We start from the raw sequence: 18,361 nt of genomic DNA on the forward strand, positions 1-18,361 counted from the left end.
AAACATTCAAGTTCGGGTTAGCACTAAATTTTAATTTATGGCGCCAACACGGAAACGAAAAATCTCCGTAGCGTTTCTGGTACTGGAGCTGTCGGAGGACGGACTGAAATGCCCGATTCAAACGAGGAAAAACCAGAGTGATTAAGAGAACTTATAGAAAGGGGTATGTTCACTGCAAGATACATCTGCGCTAAGGAGATAATGGGGAAGCTTAAAAAAGCAACGACAACGCCGACGGCAACAAGAACGTTACAAATTTGCATATTTAGTGGGCAAAAACAATAGCTTTGCACGCCCTGAACGGGTGTTTTCCACTTTCGTCCATTTCTTTGCCGTCGTCAGCAAAACAATAATTAGGGAGCTTAAGATCTACGACGACGACGTCGACGAAAACGCCACAAAACAATGATATCATTGGTTAAAAGAGCATAAATAATCGTGCTGCACGTGCGGCACGGATTTCTGCTCATATTTTTGCGGTTCTCTGCGTGACGACGACGTGAAATCAATAAATTTTAGGTTTTGACGACAACCTGAGCATGTAACAGAGAATCTTTCATTCTCTATTTTCGTTCTGAAACCGCTCGTACCAATTTATTTTTAGCATACTTCGCCCACATTGTACGACATGAACGAGATGGAATAATCGCGAAAGACTTTTACTAGAGCAAAGTTCTATTTTGAGGTGACGTTTTCGTCTACGTCGCCGTCGTAGATCTTAAGCTCCCTAATAGGGAGAACGTCAACGAGAACGTCATCTCGAAATAAAAATTCGCGTTGTTGTAATCGCTTCGTTACCATTTCAACTTTTTTAATATGACGGGGGTGTGGTAGTTCCTCAAAAATGACGCTGGTAGGAACGCCGCTCAATTTAGGGCAGAAAATGAAAATTTATCCTCAAGTAATGACGTTGTCCATAAAACCTCAAATTTGGCTGTTTCACGTTGTAGTTTTGCTGACGACGGCAAAGAAATGGACAAAAGTGAAAAACACACGTTCAGGGCGTGCAAAGCTATTGTTTTTGCCTACTAAATATGCAAATTTGTGACGTTCTCGTTGCCGTCGCCGTTGTCGTTGCTTAAGCTCTCTCTTTAGATTCCACGACGAGGACGAGAACGAGTACTAGTTTTGACTGCCCGTTTTTGACGAAAATACTTGGAAAATTTATAACCCGTTATAACTCAGTATAACTCAGTAACAGTATAGGTTGCTCAGTTAACGTTATTCTTATTGCTGGTAACTGAGCCTTTTTGCTGATCGAAAAGTACCAAAACTGCTACCGTGTTGTTGGCTTGTTTTGAAACGACGACATTTTTGCAAAACCTCGTACTAAAACGGCATCAAAATGACGCTTGTTTACGCGCGCTCACTGTTGTTCTCAGAGAAAATCTCGTACTCTTAGTCGTTCTCGTCCTAGAATCTAAAGCTCTCTAATAACGTGAAATAACCAATTTTGAGGTTTTATGAAGTAAAGTAAAGTAACCATATTTAACGTCGATAACTCGTAACAGTAATTCAACTGACAAACCTGAGGTCGACGGTGCGCTCATTTTACTCCCCCCTCTCCATCAGTGCTCCGTTTTACGGGTATTTAAAGCTACTTAGCCACACGGAAAGGAAAGAAGTCGAAACAAGGATGCGAGATCAGGGAGTCGAACTCAGGACCTCTTGCACCAAGGCCGCGCACAAACTGACTGTGCCATCCTTGCGAACGTCAGCACCATTTTTCTCCGCTAAATTAAGTGCCGTTCCGACCAGTGTCATTTTTGAGGAACTACCACACCCATGTCATATTAAAAAGGTTGAAATAGTCACGAAGCTATTAAAAAAACCTGAATTAATATTTTGAGGCGATGTTCTCGTTGCCGTCGCCGTTGTCACTGCTTAAGTTTAACATAAGGTCATCGAAACATTATGTAACGTTTTTATCTTTGATTTTCCTTTTGAAATGTTTCTCCAAATCGATGTTTATCAAATGAAGGGGATGCCGTTAATCCCGGTAAATGAATGAAAAAATGTTTTTTTCCGTCTCACGCCGCCCTATGAAAAGGTCGCCAAAAACGAGGGGCCAAGAAAAGAGTCTTGAGTTCAGAAGCTTCTCACAAAGTACAGTTTGGATACAAGTTGTTACATAAATTGCGAAAGGAAGAAAAGTGTATTACAGATTAAACCCAGCAATATAACGAAGGGCGTTAAAACTCGAAGAAAAACATAGGAAAGTTATCTTCTTGAGCTGACGGTTCAATCATAAGATTTATTTGCTCTCTTCTACAAACAGCTCCGGAGTGCAGAGCGCGTGAAGCATGGACCGCGGAGCTCATGCAGAGCGTGGAGCGCGTGCAGAGCGTGGAGTCAGTGCAGCGTGGAGCGCGTGCAAAGGGTGCCATTGTTTGTTGCTTGGTGAAAAAAGAGGGCCCATGTTTTCTTCGCAAAGAGACAATGATGCATAAGTTCTTTCATTTTATTCATAGCATTCCTTGAGAGGCAGGTTATATCAAGGACTCTGACAGAAGTATGCTCGAAGAGTTGAAAGAAATCCCCCTTTGCTCAATTCAGAACTCAAAGAGGTATGAAACAAAAATGAAGTTTTTCGTCGGTAATTAAGACAAAGTCTGCAGCGTCTAAGTTAGGACTTCATCTTGAATGAAATTCGCACGCTTTTGCGAACACAACGCCAACGAAAATACTACTTAAAATAACCTGAACAATAGCATTGCACGTACGAGTTGTGCTTTTGACCGAACGAAAATTTCGGCACCCGTCCCAGTTCTTTAAGTTCATTGTCACTTACTCTAAAACGAACCTTAGTAAGAGTTAATTTCGCTGGCGTTGTCCATCTTGGAGCGATGAAAGTATCCTATGAATTACTTCGCGAAAGGCCAATTAACAGCCGAAGAGAAGCTACTTTGATTGAGATGGCGCCGGCGTTCCTCGCAATGTCATAAATAAATAGCGTACATGGGAGCACTGCTAATTGGAATTCAAAATTTTGAGAATCAAGAAACGAAGAGAAGATAAACAGCTCCTTGAAACACCATCTTACAATATTATATTCCCTCAATCATATTGGTACATTCCATGAGATACATCAGGTGTGCGCAGCCAGCGTTTCTTTCGTACTTAGCATGCTGTATTGTACTGGAAAGAGAAAGTAGCGAATTTATTTGTCGTTTTCCTTTGATTATAATATATTCTATACATGTTTATAGTCCGGAGACAGGGACTTTGGAAGTCACTCGATCTGTAATGGAATGCACTATCTATGAGTACAAATTTTCTTTGGTTCAAGTTTTGTTTTAAGCTATACAGTGGTTGATATTAACTACAACTCAAGCCTCCCCATTTTTTACAATATTTTGGTTTCTACTTCCCGTATTATTGCTTGGAGTGGCATTTCCTTCGTGGAATTTGAGTAGTTCTCCTAAGTAGGCCTGAAAAGCATTCATAGCGGCATTTATTGCCGGTGAACCAAACCCGTGGGTAACAAGTCCAAACTGGTTTAGGCTTCGTAAGATAGGGTCCGGTAAGTTACTATTGGGTAGCCTGGACTTTGGATAGGGATCTTGTGCAAGAACATCTTGAAGTTCTTTTGTCAATTGTCTAAACACAAATGATAGAAAGAGAAAAATTTAATCACTTTGTCTGAGACGACAAGCCTCAAATAATTCAAATGAATGAAAGAAAGAAATGTATGTATATTTAGTATATACTAAAACAGTGGATAGCGTTGAACGCGCGCGCTGATTCGCCATTCAAACTCCGGATATCCCTTGCTTTATCCACCACTAGCCACCTCCACTGCGGTGAATAGTAGCTAAATGTTGCTTAAACTGTCCAGATACGTGCGAGGTAACTTTTCCCTTTCGGGTAGACTTTCATATTCCGGACTAAAATGGCAGAGGACAAAAGAACCTTTATTCCGACTAGGCCTTGCTAATTAGGTGTTATGTTCGCTTTGTTCTTTTGTTTTACGCACGTACCTATTTCGGATCCGGTATATGAAAGACCAGCCTCTCCTTCATCTTTAACCTGCACTTCAAATATTATCTATCGAGGTCTTTCACAGGAACACATGAGCCCAGCAAATGTACTTCTTTACAGATTTGTGCATAGCTACCTGGCCCTTAAATGAAAGTGAGGTCGGTGTTGACCTTGTTCTGATACAGACTTCCCTCCTTTTCTTATGTTAATGATGTTGTTGTCATGCTTATTAGTAAGAATTTACATAAGAAAAGCAGTGAGGTTTCTATCAAAATAAGGTGAACTCCAGCCTCACTTTCATTCATAGGCCAGGTAACTAAGCACACAACTGTAAAATGGACTATTGACCTGCTCCAAACTGATTGGCTTGATAGCTCAGTTGGTAGAGCATTGTACCGGCGTCACAGAGGTCATGGGTTCGAATCCCGTTGGAGTCACGTGATATAAGAGGTAATTTGCTTAAATAAATTAATAAAACCGAGGATCACTTCTCCCATCTGATAATCTTGGATTTTTTGTATCAGTTTTTTAAGACAAGATAAAGAATGGTTCTTGTACGTACTTTGCTGCAAGAATTGCGTTTTTTCTTGACTGTTGTTGCGATGGTTCAGAGCATTGTCGATACTGCCTCTCGGCTAGTTGGGCGGCGGGAAATTCAGACTCGCATACGTAATCAAAGTCTGCAGCTAAATGAGCGGCCTCGCCTGCAAGGAGATGAAACAAACAGGGTGTTACGAGCCACGCAGGGCTTGCAAAGGCTCTTGGGATCTACGCAGATTAAAATAGTCCCAAACTTCTCGCGTCTTATTTCCCCCCAAACGCTGGCGAAACTCATTTGTGACCTGCCCGTTCGTATTTTCCCACACAAACATAGCACCGGCTGCATATATTTTCTTCTCATTTGATTTTCTACCTTCATTGTGATTAAACGATGTCATTACTTTGACGGCATTATTAACTGAAACACACTGTATTACAGGTGTCCAGATGGAATATCAATAGACGAGTTCACGCTCTTGCTTGCATCATGGGTAATCAGGGCAACATGGCGGGAAATTCAAAGGTTTGTATGGAAATTCAAAGCAAATAATACTGTATATAATTCTACTTTATAGACTTTCGCCTTCATAAACCAAACAAATAAGTTCATGTTCATAACTGAGATGAAATAAACTTGGTATCCGTTCTTGGTATCCGGGGATGTCTTATGGTCATTAGGCCCAATCTGATTGGTCGTAATTTTTGCGGGACCCTTATTCTAAATTAAGATAATAGTATTAACTAATGGACCAAGGAAAAATGAGAGAGTTCGAGACTACTTGTTACAGACTTCTAACATAAAAAATAGTCATTTGTGATTCCTTCTTATTGTTTTACAAGTGCTTCCCTACGACCTGGGAATCCTGGACAATCTGCTTACCTTCCACTAATGAAGTCAGCAACGTGACTTGCGCTGCCTTTCTTCTCCCCGCTGGAAGTGACAGACCAATTTTTTCTAACTTGTCACGCAGGCTTTTCCCGCCATTTTTAGACTTGGCCCTGATGAGACATAAATGTCATTGAGCACCGAGATCTTCCTCAAAATTCTATGACACTTGAATTCTCCGCTCGCTTGGAGGTAGATCATGGCATGTACAGCAAGAGTTTAGAGCAAGAGTTTAGGTTTGCTGTTGATTGCATGCATGCACAGTACCACAAAAACTTGACAGTGGCAGACTGGTAAAGGATTGCGAGAACCACTTTTCTTAAAATGGCGCGTCTTTTTCAATGTAAAAAAAAAACAAAAACTATTGCAACATTTTAGTTACCAAGGACAATCTTGCTGCACTGCTAGTATTCTTTGTCGTCTGCAACGAATGATAGCGTGCATGGAAAACGGTTGAATTTGAAAATTTGGTTTACTTGTTCAAAATCGGACTCGGCGTTTCCAAATAATTTTCGTTCCGCATACTTGCTAGATGCTTTACAATAACAAACAGAAATAAGTTTTGTGGTGTCATGCATTCCTACCTTCTTAGAACACCGCCCAGTAACGAAGCATTGAGACACTCGGGATGAGAGAGCCGCCTTCGGATTTCCCCGACGGTAACTTTGTACTTTGAGGTAGAGCTAAGAAGGGACAATCTTCCAGGAACGCAACAGAACACGTCCGAAGGATGCACGGGGCTATCCGAATCACCCTCCTCGCGAGAATCACGCTCGGTGTGATTTTTCTTGTGACCTACAAAAAGAAAAACAAAATTGGTTTCTGATCGATGGGTTTTAACAAGTGAGTTATTTTTATTCTTGGCATTATTAAAAGGTTTTCACTGCGTTTTCAAGGTAATTTTGCGATTACTTTGACTTTGCATCACATCTCGTGGTGAATGGTTCTAAAATTTCCCGCCAGCTTCTGAACCAATCAGAGGCGAAAGCACTGAAAACCAATTGTCACGTGCTCGCTCATTTTCCCGCGCTTAAAGCCAAACGGCAGCACCTTTTTTCATTTCGTTATGATTGGTTCACTTGACTTCCCGCCTCTTTGGTGATTGGTGAACCTAATGGCGTAAGTTTTTTTTTTGGTTTTATGTTCACCCAATTTAAAATTACAAGACTTCATGCACTCGACGTTTTGCGGGAATGGCACAGAAAGATAGTTCTATTTGTTTCTTTGTAACAAAAAATGAAGGCAAGGGTTGGTGTAGTCGTGAGAGCACTTTGCTTCCACTGTTGGGGCTTAGGTTCAATTCGCGTACTTAATACACCTTATTCCAAAATGGCCGCCATTTAAATATTCTTTTGTTTTATTCAAATTAGCCCTTGATGCCTCGTTCTTAAGCTTAAAATTTAAAAGAATATTTTATCTTGGACGACGCAACAAGGGCCAATTTGTATCCGCATAAATCAGCGGCAATTTTGGAATAAGGTGTATGGAGAGCTTAAGCACGGGACGTTGGCGGAAGGCAACCGGAAGTGATCTGTTGTCCCTTTGAACCTGTCTTCACACAACGACCTTTACTTTGCTAAGTATCTTTTCTCCGTTGGAGATGAGCTGGGAGACACTACTTTCCAGTCATTCTTTCATTGGAAATGTTCTTTTCCGGTGGCCGTCCGCGTCTCCAAAACGCTGCGTGCTTTAGCTCCCTAATGTCATATCGCGGTGGGTCGTCTCACTAGGCACTTCGATTTTTCCTTCATTTGATTTTGTCACCTCTAAGTTCATGAGTAGTGTTCCCAATTGGTAGAGTGTTGCATGCAACCGAATGACAAGTCAATTAACTGTGTTTCCCAGAGTGTATTTCGTATTTGATAACCTACGCTTTTCACGGCAACAGAGCATGGCGGAATCTTAGCAAAAGAGTTACGTATGTGACGTCCCCCGAGTGTCTAGTCCCTCGCAGTTTTCGGGCCACTTATCTGCTTTTCGCCTAGGATAACATCAGCCTTATACTGAAAGAGACCTTGAACTTACTTTGAGACTTCATTAAACGTATCATTAGCAAGAGAACAAAACTTGTCGTTTCTTTTTTCTAATGAAAGGCGATGCTTAAAACTAGTTTTATTAAAAAAACAATATATTTTGGATTGTCCTGCATGCATGCGGTTTAAACGGATAAAAGCTCATATGGTCCCAACTTTTAATTTGACAGCATTTTACGAGTTTCCAGCAGATTAGGAGCTGCTAAATCAAACTAATATCAGCAGTTCATCTCTTACAAAAAAGGAATTCTTGAGATCTACAAGAAGGTGATAACTTTGATTAACTAAGTGAAACAAGAGAACATATAACCATGTAGCTTATTTCACTTTTTGTTCCAGCTGTAAAAAAAATGAATTAAAGATTTTAACTACTTATTTTAATCAATAAAACTGCCACCAAGCCGCAACGATTGCAAAGTAATAAAGGGTAGCCAGTCCTTTCCAAAGTTTTCCTAATCCTGACAAGTTTTCGGATCACGACACTTGTCATTATTACACAGCTGAAGTGAGTATAAGGCCATAAACAGTTCTAATCGAAAATGCAACTATTGTATTTTTAACTTTTAATTCCAAGCAATAAAGTTGTCTCAAAATGTTCTGACAGACGAGGACAAAGCCTTTGTGAGCCGCGGAAGATCACAAAGAAGCGCAGTAGTTTTTAAAAGATAATCATCCCAGATTTGCAATATTAAAAAAAAAAAATAAATATACGGATTTTACGGGAACGCTTTGTGAATACACTTTATTCAAAGTATAAATTACTTTTTGAGTTTATTTTTCTTATTTTTATTCATCATAGTACGTCTTGGTCAGTTTTCTTTCGTCTCCAATACAACCATTAACCGCCGAAAAAATGTCTTCATTGTTGATGATGGTAATAATAATAATAATAATAATAATAATAATAATAATAATAATAATAATAATAATAATAATAATAAATAACAATCGTTTATTATTAGAGCACAAAATTCACAAATTTGATCCAATGTGTTGTGCAAGGACATTTTTGACCTTGAAATAAAATCAACACAGATCAAAAGAATTCGAATTTTGAGTTGAGATTTAACGCGAAAAACGCGCTCACTCGGAAAAATGTCACATGGGAGCCCATTCAGAAGTACTAATAAGAAATAAATGTTGAATTGGGTTTTTCATTAATTGAAGAATCATCATAACGAACTCCATCCGCTTAATGAGAAAACCTGTGGCTAGTGCTTGGTTCAGCGGAAAAAGTTTGGGTGCTGACAAATTTTTGTATGCCACATTTAATATTTTTATATCGAATTTATATTTATACGTGATGGCTTTTACAGCTCAAGTAAGTCCTTATGGACGGGAGAATGAAAAGAAACAATTCAGTGTAGCGAAAAGTAGCGTATAGTGGAGTACAATAGAGTCAAGTCCAGCTGAGCCGAGCCGAACCAAACCGAGCCGAACCGAGCCAGGTAGAGTAGAATAGAGTAGAGTATAGTAGAGAAGTGATTGCTAAGAAAATATGCCCAGTGATTATTTCATGAGAATTCCAAACGACAAAAGAAAACCTCTTGATGTTAATTTATTTGTGTTATAGTTCAATTTGAGTTTACAAGTTTCCTTTACCACTTGAAAACAAGAGTATGTTTCTCGAGTATTTAAGAATTCTTTGTGGGACGTAAATAATGCGAATGAATTTCAATCAAAGCTTAGCTCCGTCGCTAGTACGCTGTTTTGCCACAGAAACGTTTGCCCATAACGTTTTAGTTGACAAAAGACTTGTGAGACATCAAAAAATATAAATTTTACATTTTAACATTTAATTGTTTTTTTAAGAACTTATAAAACCTCAAGCGTTCGATTCTATCAATTCTTGAGTCTACTTCAAAGTAGTTTACACAAACATCTTTTGAGAGCTCCTGAGTTGCAAGGCGAAATGCGACGAATACAAGTGCCTTAACAATTTGAAGCGGCAGTTATTTTGGCCCTACAGAGAGGTTACCTGTAGCACTTGGTTCGAAATATGAATATTGCAAACACATGGCCCTATTGAAAGAGGATTGTTTGTTGCCTATTAATTGGTCTCCACACGCGCTCCAACGCAAATCAACTTGACACAAGAAACAATTTTAATGTAGAGGGTGGCGCTGTGAACCCACTTATGCGTCCGCAATAAAGTTATCTGCATCAGAAAGCGTTGCCTTTTACAAATAACTGTTACTATAGCGTGATGTTGAAATCAAAACAATGTTCATTGTTTAAAAATAGCTGCGAAGAATTCCAAGGCCACGTCGAAGGTTGTTAATTGTTGATGAAACAAATCCATTGTAAAAGTGATGAAACGCTGTGCCATCTACTTTGTGATTACGTTCTGCGGGCTAACATCAAATAAAGACGATATTTCGCAGTGAATTACGAGAGCCTTTTGCCTTTTGCATGATGTTTGGAAGGAAGCTGCAGATGTTTCGCCGCCCATTTGGTGTGATGGCTATTAAAAACTTATAACATCCTGAAAAGTGGTCTGGACCATAACCACAACATTAGCAATTTACAAAGACGCCGACAACGTTCAAAATGTTAATAGCAGCTTCAGTGGCGTCATTTCGATTAAGCTGCATATATATTTTTTTGCGGGTATTTTTAGCAAATTTGCCTGGATAGGTTTTAAGTGGTTATGTATATATGGTAGAAGGGTTTTCTGTGCAATTAATCTGTGTTTGTTCACAACATTATGTAACATGACCCATGCGAGTTGTTGTGTGACAGCAATTAAACAAAAAGTAAACTTTTCTTGATGTTTACTAAACAAGGAAAACTAATTGAGTTTTAAGACTCAAAAGTTCATAGACGTCCTAAATAAATTATTGCTTGGTGGTGTACGTTTCCTTTTAAACGATTAATTTAGAATAAGTCTAATTTATCTTAGATATATGAATGCTTTCAATACCATTCGCCCGCCGAAAACGAGATATGATGAATTGAATTTGACAATCCTATCGATTTTATCAGGCATCTTTTCCAAGTGAGAACAGGCGATAAGTGATTCGCTGTGAGTAAGCGACAAAAACCGGAAAGAATGTGTTTACTTTTCATGAACCCCTGTGGTGAGATGAAAGCAGTGAGTCAGTACCGTATCTTTCAAATGTCAAACTACCTGATCGGTCAATAAATGTTCTTGAAAAACAAAAACAAAAACTCTGTTTTAAAGACTACAAGGGTATGGCTATGGTGCGTATTAAGTTCAAAAATGACAATTTCCTTAAAAGATCTGAAATAAATATGCTTTTACAATAAATGAAATTTCTTTGTCTTCGAAAGAATTGCCCTTGCTACTTCGTACTTGTTTTCTACTTTTAGTTCTTAAAACTTTACGGACCTGCCATGCAAGACATGGACGTGATATACCCTTGCATAAAGAACAAGCTAGTCTCTTCGATTTCCTACTACAACGTTACACATCCGGATGGATTTCACATTTTGTCATGAAATATTGAAATTACGGGAAAACTCACCTGCCTCAATTCACTTTCAAATATAGAAGGATTCTTTCTCGAGGTTTCCGCGCGTAATTTTACGACAGATGTTTTTATTTTCCATAGTAAAAATTTACATTAAAATTATTATAATAACCATAGAAAACAATGTTAGTAAAACATCACTCGAAAAGAAGGTCTTTTATGGAAAAACGCTTAATGTTGGCACGAGAGAAGGCGGTTCTGCAGAAATATGAAGTTTCTGATACAATGGATCTGAAAACGCCGATTTGTTCCGTTAACTTCGATTGAAGAGTTTTCTTGCAAACTTCGTACTCACTAGTTGCCTTGCCGAAAGTAAGAAACACAAATATCCTGTGTTCTTGAAAGGAAAAATTACGTTCAAACCATATTACTTCTACAAAATGGTGCTCAATATTTCATTTGCCATGGTACCGTGAAGTTTGTCAGCAGTAAATGGTGGACAAAGCTACAACTGAGAGCAAACTTACTGCAGTGCAAAAACTAAACAAGCAAACGAGTAAATAAGTAAATAAATATTAATACTGCTGTGAGAATGGTAGTGATAAATAAGTCACCTCTGTCGAATATTATTGGAAGATATTGATTAACGCTCGATCTAAGCTTGTTCATTTGAACTAAGGTGATATTGGAGTGGCTACCCGTAAAACGGAAGACAGGTATCTTAATCGGCTCTTTGTGCGGGTTCTAATTTCATGGACTTCAATTCATAGGAAACGCTAACAAAAGTGTAAATATTTTTCTTTTCCTGTGGTTTCTTTAATTGACTCTCGCTAAGAGAACGGTTTTGTACAGTGTAATCAATAAGGGCTTTAACTAAAACTGATACAGACGGAGCGAGTTTTAAATGAATAAAATTTGATTCTCACATACAAAACTCTGGAAACTGAAGACATACCACCTGTCCGTTTTTTTTTCTCAGAGGCACCTTGAATATTTAAAAGGAACCGTTGGTGTCACAGCAGAAAAAACTCCGTAAAAGTCGATGAAGCAAAATTCGGAACGAGATCGAGCTACTTGTTTGACGCTGGGTTTTGTCGCATTCAGTGCAACAAACAAAGAAAATGTTTTCCCATCTGCACACAAACTTACTATATGCGCTTCGAATTTCCCTAATTCATCACATTTTGCCAAGAAAGATATTCTCTGAAATACAAATAACTGCGAGAAATAATTATTATAATAACAGTAAAAACAAAATACGCCAATTAAGTTTTTAAGGGATGGGGTAAACTTCCAAATTGCTTTTCACTGCCTGAGGAAAAATGATAGCCAAGTTTGGCCTCAGCAAATAAACTTTTTCCGCGATAATAGATCAGTTACGAGCAGTCCATTTTGTAGATTTTTTCTTAGAGTATCCCGGAAAAAAGAACAATAAAAATGATTTCGATAGAGAGGTATTATTGTCCATGGTACAGTCGGAATAAAAACGTTGCCTTTCTTGATGTTATCAAAAGGGGACTCAGCCATACTTGAATTCGAATTTAGCTGGTTTGCTTGTGAACACATATTATTTTCCAGTTTTAGTCCGTAAGGGAGATCGATAACTTAGTCAAACATAGTATCGACCGTCTCCAAACTTACTTTGGTGCTTGTAAAGAAGCTATGCGCCTCATTTTTTGACTCGACTTTACTCCCGCAAGAAGGTCAATGTCATCAAGGAGAACAGCCGGTGCATCACTGCCGAGAATAACTAACTTCTTCAGCGTAAAATATTACAAAAGCCAGGAGTTTGCGCGGAAATGCAAATATGAAATATTGGAAAGTGTATTTCTCTTTGTTTTGGTTTAAAAAAAAAATCTCATTTTAATCAGAAGAACACTGAAGACAAATGCTTCCCTGACGCAATCACAGATAAACCGACCTTTTCCGTTTCCTCGTTTCTTATCAAACTGGAATTCAAAGAGAGCGTATTAATGATTTGAAATCAAGCAAGATTAGTCGGTTCTATTCCGTCTTTCAATAACACTGAGACTTCCCAGCTCAAATGAAGAAGATATGGGCTGGCCTTTAGCTGCGACAGCACATGGCGTCATGTTATGGAAGCTCAGTTGTAATAAACGAAAATAAAAAGAAAATAATTATCTACCTTGAAGTTCGCCTTCAGCAAAAGCCTTAATCGTATACGTAGGTGCATGTTTCAATCAGCTTGTAACAAATATAAGGTTGTAATGAAAAAAATTAGGAAGAGAAATTATTCTTGAAATATGGCTTGGCTTCGGTAAGCCCTTTATCGCCGGAACATTCACCGTTGCCCCTTTCAATTTATTAGTTTGTAATGAATTTACCGTCAAATGGCAAAAGATATACATATACGAAGGTGCCCTCTGTAGAAAAAAAAACACCCCCTGTGGTTTGCAAACCACGTTTCAATGTACAAGTCTTTTGTGATGGTTTTACCAGTAAATAGTTTCAAAACGTCTCCCACTCAAAAACGAATTTCTATCATAGTAGAGCCTTTTTAAATACTACAATGAGTTGAACTATTTTCCCATCTCCTTTTTTTTCAAAATCACCAAGTATTTTAAGAATCATGCAACTTACTTTCACGCGGACTGTGATGGTGGTTATGGGCATCTCCGTTCTTGCTGCTTAGCCCAGACCGATGATTCTATAAGAGTAAGAAAGACGGTTTTATACTCTGTGGCTACAAAGCAACGGACTCGTTTCACTTCAAGTCCATGTATTTCACGAAAACGAGTATCTCTTGTAATTTGGAAGCTCAACAACTGCTATGTTTCTCAGGTTTACGTTTTCTATTTTTTTATTTGAAACATTTATTAGAGGTAGAAAATATAGCAAGCTGTGAATCGTTAAAGGTAGTTATTATAACATGTGGAGGAAAGGTGACACAAGAAAAAACGACAAAATTCTAGTATAACTGAGAAGCCTTTGTTATTGAGCGCGAAATGGTGTCGCTAATCGCTTAGTTTTTATTTCAAAGCCACAGATGTGTTTAATGCCTTCCGCCCTTTTATTGTAATTTTTGCAAGCGAATCTTGGCCGGATGCCCAAACGGAGACAATTTCAGTGTGGCTAATTGTCGAAAAGCGAGAGAACGAACTGTGTGTGCGGTTCATATAAACGCCTCACTGATGTGGCGAGTTTGAAAAGTGCGTTTAAATCTATGAGCAAACTAACTAAATGAGATTAGGAAGCATGGAGTGCTTTACACCTCTCACAATAAGCTGTGAAGTGTTATAGGGTCAACAATGATCCTTATAAAAAAAGATATAAAAGCTTGACATTGTAAACAACACAGGGGCAAACTCGAATCCACTGTAAACCATTCCTAGTTTTTTATTTACTTGCTGGAACAGAAATCTTGGCATACGAGTCGGGTTATCGGATATCTTCACTGGAGTTTTTAATGGTATTATGTAACGGTTCTGTGGTCGCTTTTTAATTGCGCCCTACTGGCAAGCAGAAGAGTAAACTGTCTCAAAATCTGACTGCACCGTTTTTGGCAATTCACAACACGGTACAACTTGTTGAAAGAATCACAAGATTTCATAAAACTTCACAAGCTATCATTCAGTTTCATAGATTTTAAGTTTCGTTTTCCCTTAATGAAACTCACAACAATCTTCTCGTTTACAATTTTATCGTACTAGTAGTGCTTTGTGGTCACTGAGGCGAAAATGAGAATATTTTCATGAACTCTACAGACAATTCGTATTTTTGTTATACATTCAGTATCATGTGCTCTTTCGTCGTTTTACATGAAAATTCTATAACTCAACAGTGGAAGCTATTTGCCAGCCATCGAATTTTGCAGAAAAGCCATCACTGACAAACGAGTGTCCGCGAAATATTTACGTTTCTTCTCCCCATGGGGCGTTTTTGTGACTTCAAAATGGAATGATTTATACTCTGTTAAAACGCTTTTTCCCAGCAAAGCGATTTCGTGAGTTTTACAGCCTGAACTCAAAGAAGTCACGAATTGCTTCTTTTGTTAGGGAATAAATTTATTTCTTTGGTTGAGCGCTTAATATTCACCTGTAACTCTTCTCTCCCTTTCAAATGGATGGCTCAGTTTCGTCGACAAAGTAGTTAGCATTTTGAAAGAGTTGTTTCCTTTAAAAATAGCTTCGAGAACTATAATTCATTAGAATCGACAGTGTAGTCTACAAAACAATTTAGAACAGCGAAATTTGGGTGAAACGTTTTCATTTCAAACCACAAACATTTCAAGCTATTCCGGGCATTTTTGAATCATCTGTGATCCGTGAAAGCTCTCGTGACTAATTCTCGTCTTTTCGTGTTTTTGATCTCTGCCACTGTTTCGTAATAACACACACATTGTTCGAACTTGTGGGGAGCAAATGTTACGGGTATCAACTTTGTACAGCGATGTTTAAAAACCCGAAAGCAAACCGGAGTTTACAAAATGAGCACGCTGGCTCAATGCTTCTACAAAGGAGAAGCATGAACTTGATAAGCCAGGCAAATATATAGCACGACGGACGTCAGTGAAAGATAGCAAAATAAAAAGGAAATGTATGTCGAGTGTCGCCTGTAAACAGTTCTAGAATAACGCTAAAGGCTTTATAAGATAATATTGACCGGGGGACTTGAAATTGTCACTTTCCATGACCTTGAAGATTGTCGTATATCTCAAGATTTAGCCCACAAGCCCTTTGTAGAAGGCGTCATTTAACGCTTGTATTTCAACGATCACAGATGGTTTCGGAAGCCAACTCGGATGCTCCTTGGTATCCGAAAACCACATTTCAAGATACATTCTCATGCTACAAGGAAATATCTTTCGAGTTTGAAATTTTATTCACTTGAATCCGTGAGTGTTTCACTTTTTTTACTCGCTTGATGTTGGAGCGTTACGTGACGATCACTAAGAAGGCAAATGGCGGAAAGAAATGTGGAAGGAATTGAAGCGAAACTTGTCATGATGTACGCGGAAAAACTAGAACGAATTGACAGTTTAAGATAAATAGGAAAGGAACTATTTTTATTCGTCTTACCTGCGTGTCTGCTAAACTCCCCGGAGCTATCATATCAAACATATGATCGGGTCTTCGAACGGTCGAGTAGAGTTGTTCTTCTCTTCGTCGCGCGTGCTCCATAGCTGCTCCGGCAAACTGGTTAATGTGAACTTGTTGTAGTGCTTCAACGTCGGAAGGACGCGCTCGCAATGGATGGCGAGCTTGATGTTGCGAGGCTGACTGCGGGTGAGTTGAACTGGCCATTGACTGATGTGGCGCCCCGCTAGATGGGTGAAAAGCTGCAGGAGCATTGCCGAACTGCTGCGAATGGGCTGCCTGAAATGGCTCTAGTGGGTGAGTAAAATCAAACCGCGGTTGTTGTTGCTGAGGGAAATGTAACGGATTGTACTGTGGCGCGTAGTATTGGTGAGGTTGTGGCTGCATCGGAGAGGCGAGGACCTCACGAAAATCGTGAGGAGGCGTATGAGATAATCGAGGTGCGCCACACGATGCTATTCCTGACGTAGTGACATTTGCTGTAGGCGAAGAAGACACAGCACTAACTGTACTAACGCCATGCAGCCCAAGGACACGATCCTGTGAAATAAGCGCGCATATGGAGTCAATAACCAAATTATCTAATGAAAATAGCATGCGCGATAGAACACCGGTCTGACACGGGCTCATGACACGGGCGCGATCATTGCAGACAGGGCTGAAAATTTTTCAAACGAACGCATTTTATGGGGGCGCTGATTGTAGTCATCTCACCGCCATAGTATAGCAAAACTTCTCTTGAGGACACACACAGTTAACTGTGGATGAATAACCCCTCCAGCTGCTATCCTCTGAATCAAGTGTATTCTAACAAGTGTGGAAAGTGGCGAGTTCAGCACTCCACTCGGTTATAATCTTACCTCGGATTCTATCAGCTCGAAGGCGGATGTTGAAGTTTCGCTTCGTTTTGAATGAGATGACGATGGAGATAGAGGAGTTAACGGAGGCGACAAGTCACGGGTTTGCGATCTCTTTCTCTTCGTACCTGACTGTCTATGTGCTGCTTGACTTGAATTGTTTGATCCCAAAGGGCCTATCTGGGACGTCATAATTAAACTTAATTCCCGGCCGGCGCTAAATGTTTTATAACCCGGGGCTCTCTACCAGTCGGCGGCGAAAAGCGTTAGCCAGTCACGGTATGTTGTGTTTAGCTTGCGCTAACTCTTTACAGCGACGAGGCTGGTGTGGTTGCGCGAAAATCGCCGCAGGGAAATCTGAACGTGGTACTTCACAACACACTTCAAACCTTACTCGGTTTAAATTTCGTGCAAACCGCGGCTCCACTTTGTGCTTCGCGAGGCCGCTACGATCACTTTTCAAAAGAGGCTGTTGGGAATCGACAAGAGTTTGAGTGGCAACTCAGACAGATTTTAATTATTTTCTGTCGTATTAAAGTTTCCAATTATTCGCAAATCTATTGAGGCCCCCTGTTGGTTTATAGTTGTGGCATACTCTTAAACTAGTTTGTGATTGGCAGATAGAAAAGGCAAATCGTATAATAATGCTATCCAACACCCAATAATCTATGGTATATAAACAGGCAGGCGGGGCCTTGCAACAATTTTCACTGAGCCTTTTGTGAGTTCTTTTCCTTTGTTAATCCAAGTTAATGGGTGTATTGCTTCGATCAAATGGTCTTTTGCGCCATTTGACTATCGAAGCTCTGCTCGACGCTTACATAGTCGAGTTGACAGTGAATTGCTACAGGCCGAACATGACAAATTTAGTTTATCCACGCGTGACCGCTCCGTTAAATGAAAAGTGACAAATGCTTCCTGGGTTGTAACCAAGAAACGACAGTCATCTGTGCTTAAATTATTCCAGATTAGTCGGCGGTGTCTTTTGAACTATGTGCCTTATGCCATATTCACAGATAAAGGGACGTTCATCCACGCTTAACTCAAGTCAATGAAGATTGCAAAGGCTTCGTCGAAAACGCCCACGAAAGTCTGTTGCCAGATGTTTGATCATGAACAAATCCAAAACGACGGGAATTTCGGCAGGAACTGTAAAGATCCCATCCACTTACGACAAGGTTGCAGAAAGCGTACTCATTTGAGGTCATCTAACTGTTTTATCTTCGTTTAGTTTGTTTGTAAACAAGAATAAGTGTTTTGGGGGTCACCGGGGCTTGTGCTTTTAGAAAGATACAGGCTTAATGTTGAACAGATTTGATTAATTATTGAATAAATGGCTTCTTTGATTTCATTATGTCAGTGAGTTGTCTTAATGACTTCTGCACTCATTGCAAGAAAATAATCGCCTGAATCGCGAAGGGATTTAAAATTCTCCCGATAAAGCCTATCGCCTGACTTCGGCTCGTGCTCTACCTGTTAACACAATCGGATCATTTGAAGTGACGTGCGATTGATTTTAATTCATGCGATTGATCTTCGCACGCTTTCGCTAAGTCAGCGCGTGTAAAAAGCC

General features: G+C 39.4%; 1 protein-coding gene and 1 long non-coding RNA gene across 2 annotated transcripts; one reads left to right on the forward strand and one right to left on the reverse strand.

The window, feature by feature from the left end:
* Nucleotides 1–2,439: 2,439 nt before the first annotated feature.
* On the reverse strand, nucleotides 2,440–17,811 carry LOC137974673 (transcription factor AP-2-epsilon-like). Its single transcript, XM_068821610.1, has 7 exons — nucleotides 16,792–17,811; nucleotides 15,914–16,471; nucleotides 13,476–13,542; nucleotides 5,992–6,202; nucleotides 5,402–5,520; nucleotides 4,544–4,685; nucleotides 2,440–3,600 (listed from the first exon to the last, which is right to left on the reverse strand). The coding sequence occupies exons 1-7, from the start codon at nucleotides 16,978–16,980 to the stop codon at nucleotides 3,330–3,332; spliced, it is 1,557 nt and encodes a 518-aa protein (XP_068677711.1). The 5' UTR covers nucleotides 16,981–17,811; the 3' UTR covers nucleotides 2,440–3,329.
* LOC137974674 (uncharacterized) lies at nucleotides 4,694–18,142 on the forward strand. The gene is made up of 2 exons (XR_011117489.1): nucleotides 4,694–5,044; nucleotides 17,805–18,142. It is a non-coding gene; the product is annotated as an uncharacterized lncRNA (long non-coding RNA).
* The last annotated feature ends 219 nt before the right edge of the window (nucleotides 18,143–18,361 follow it).

The sequence above is a fragment of the Montipora foliosa genome, chromosome 11 (assembly GCF_036669935.1).
Source record: "Montipora foliosa isolate CH-2021 chromosome 11, ASM3666993v2, whole genome shotgun sequence".
In the NCBI taxonomy this organism is placed as follows: domain Eukaryota; kingdom Metazoa; phylum Cnidaria; class Anthozoa; order Scleractinia; family Acroporidae; genus Montipora; species Montipora foliosa.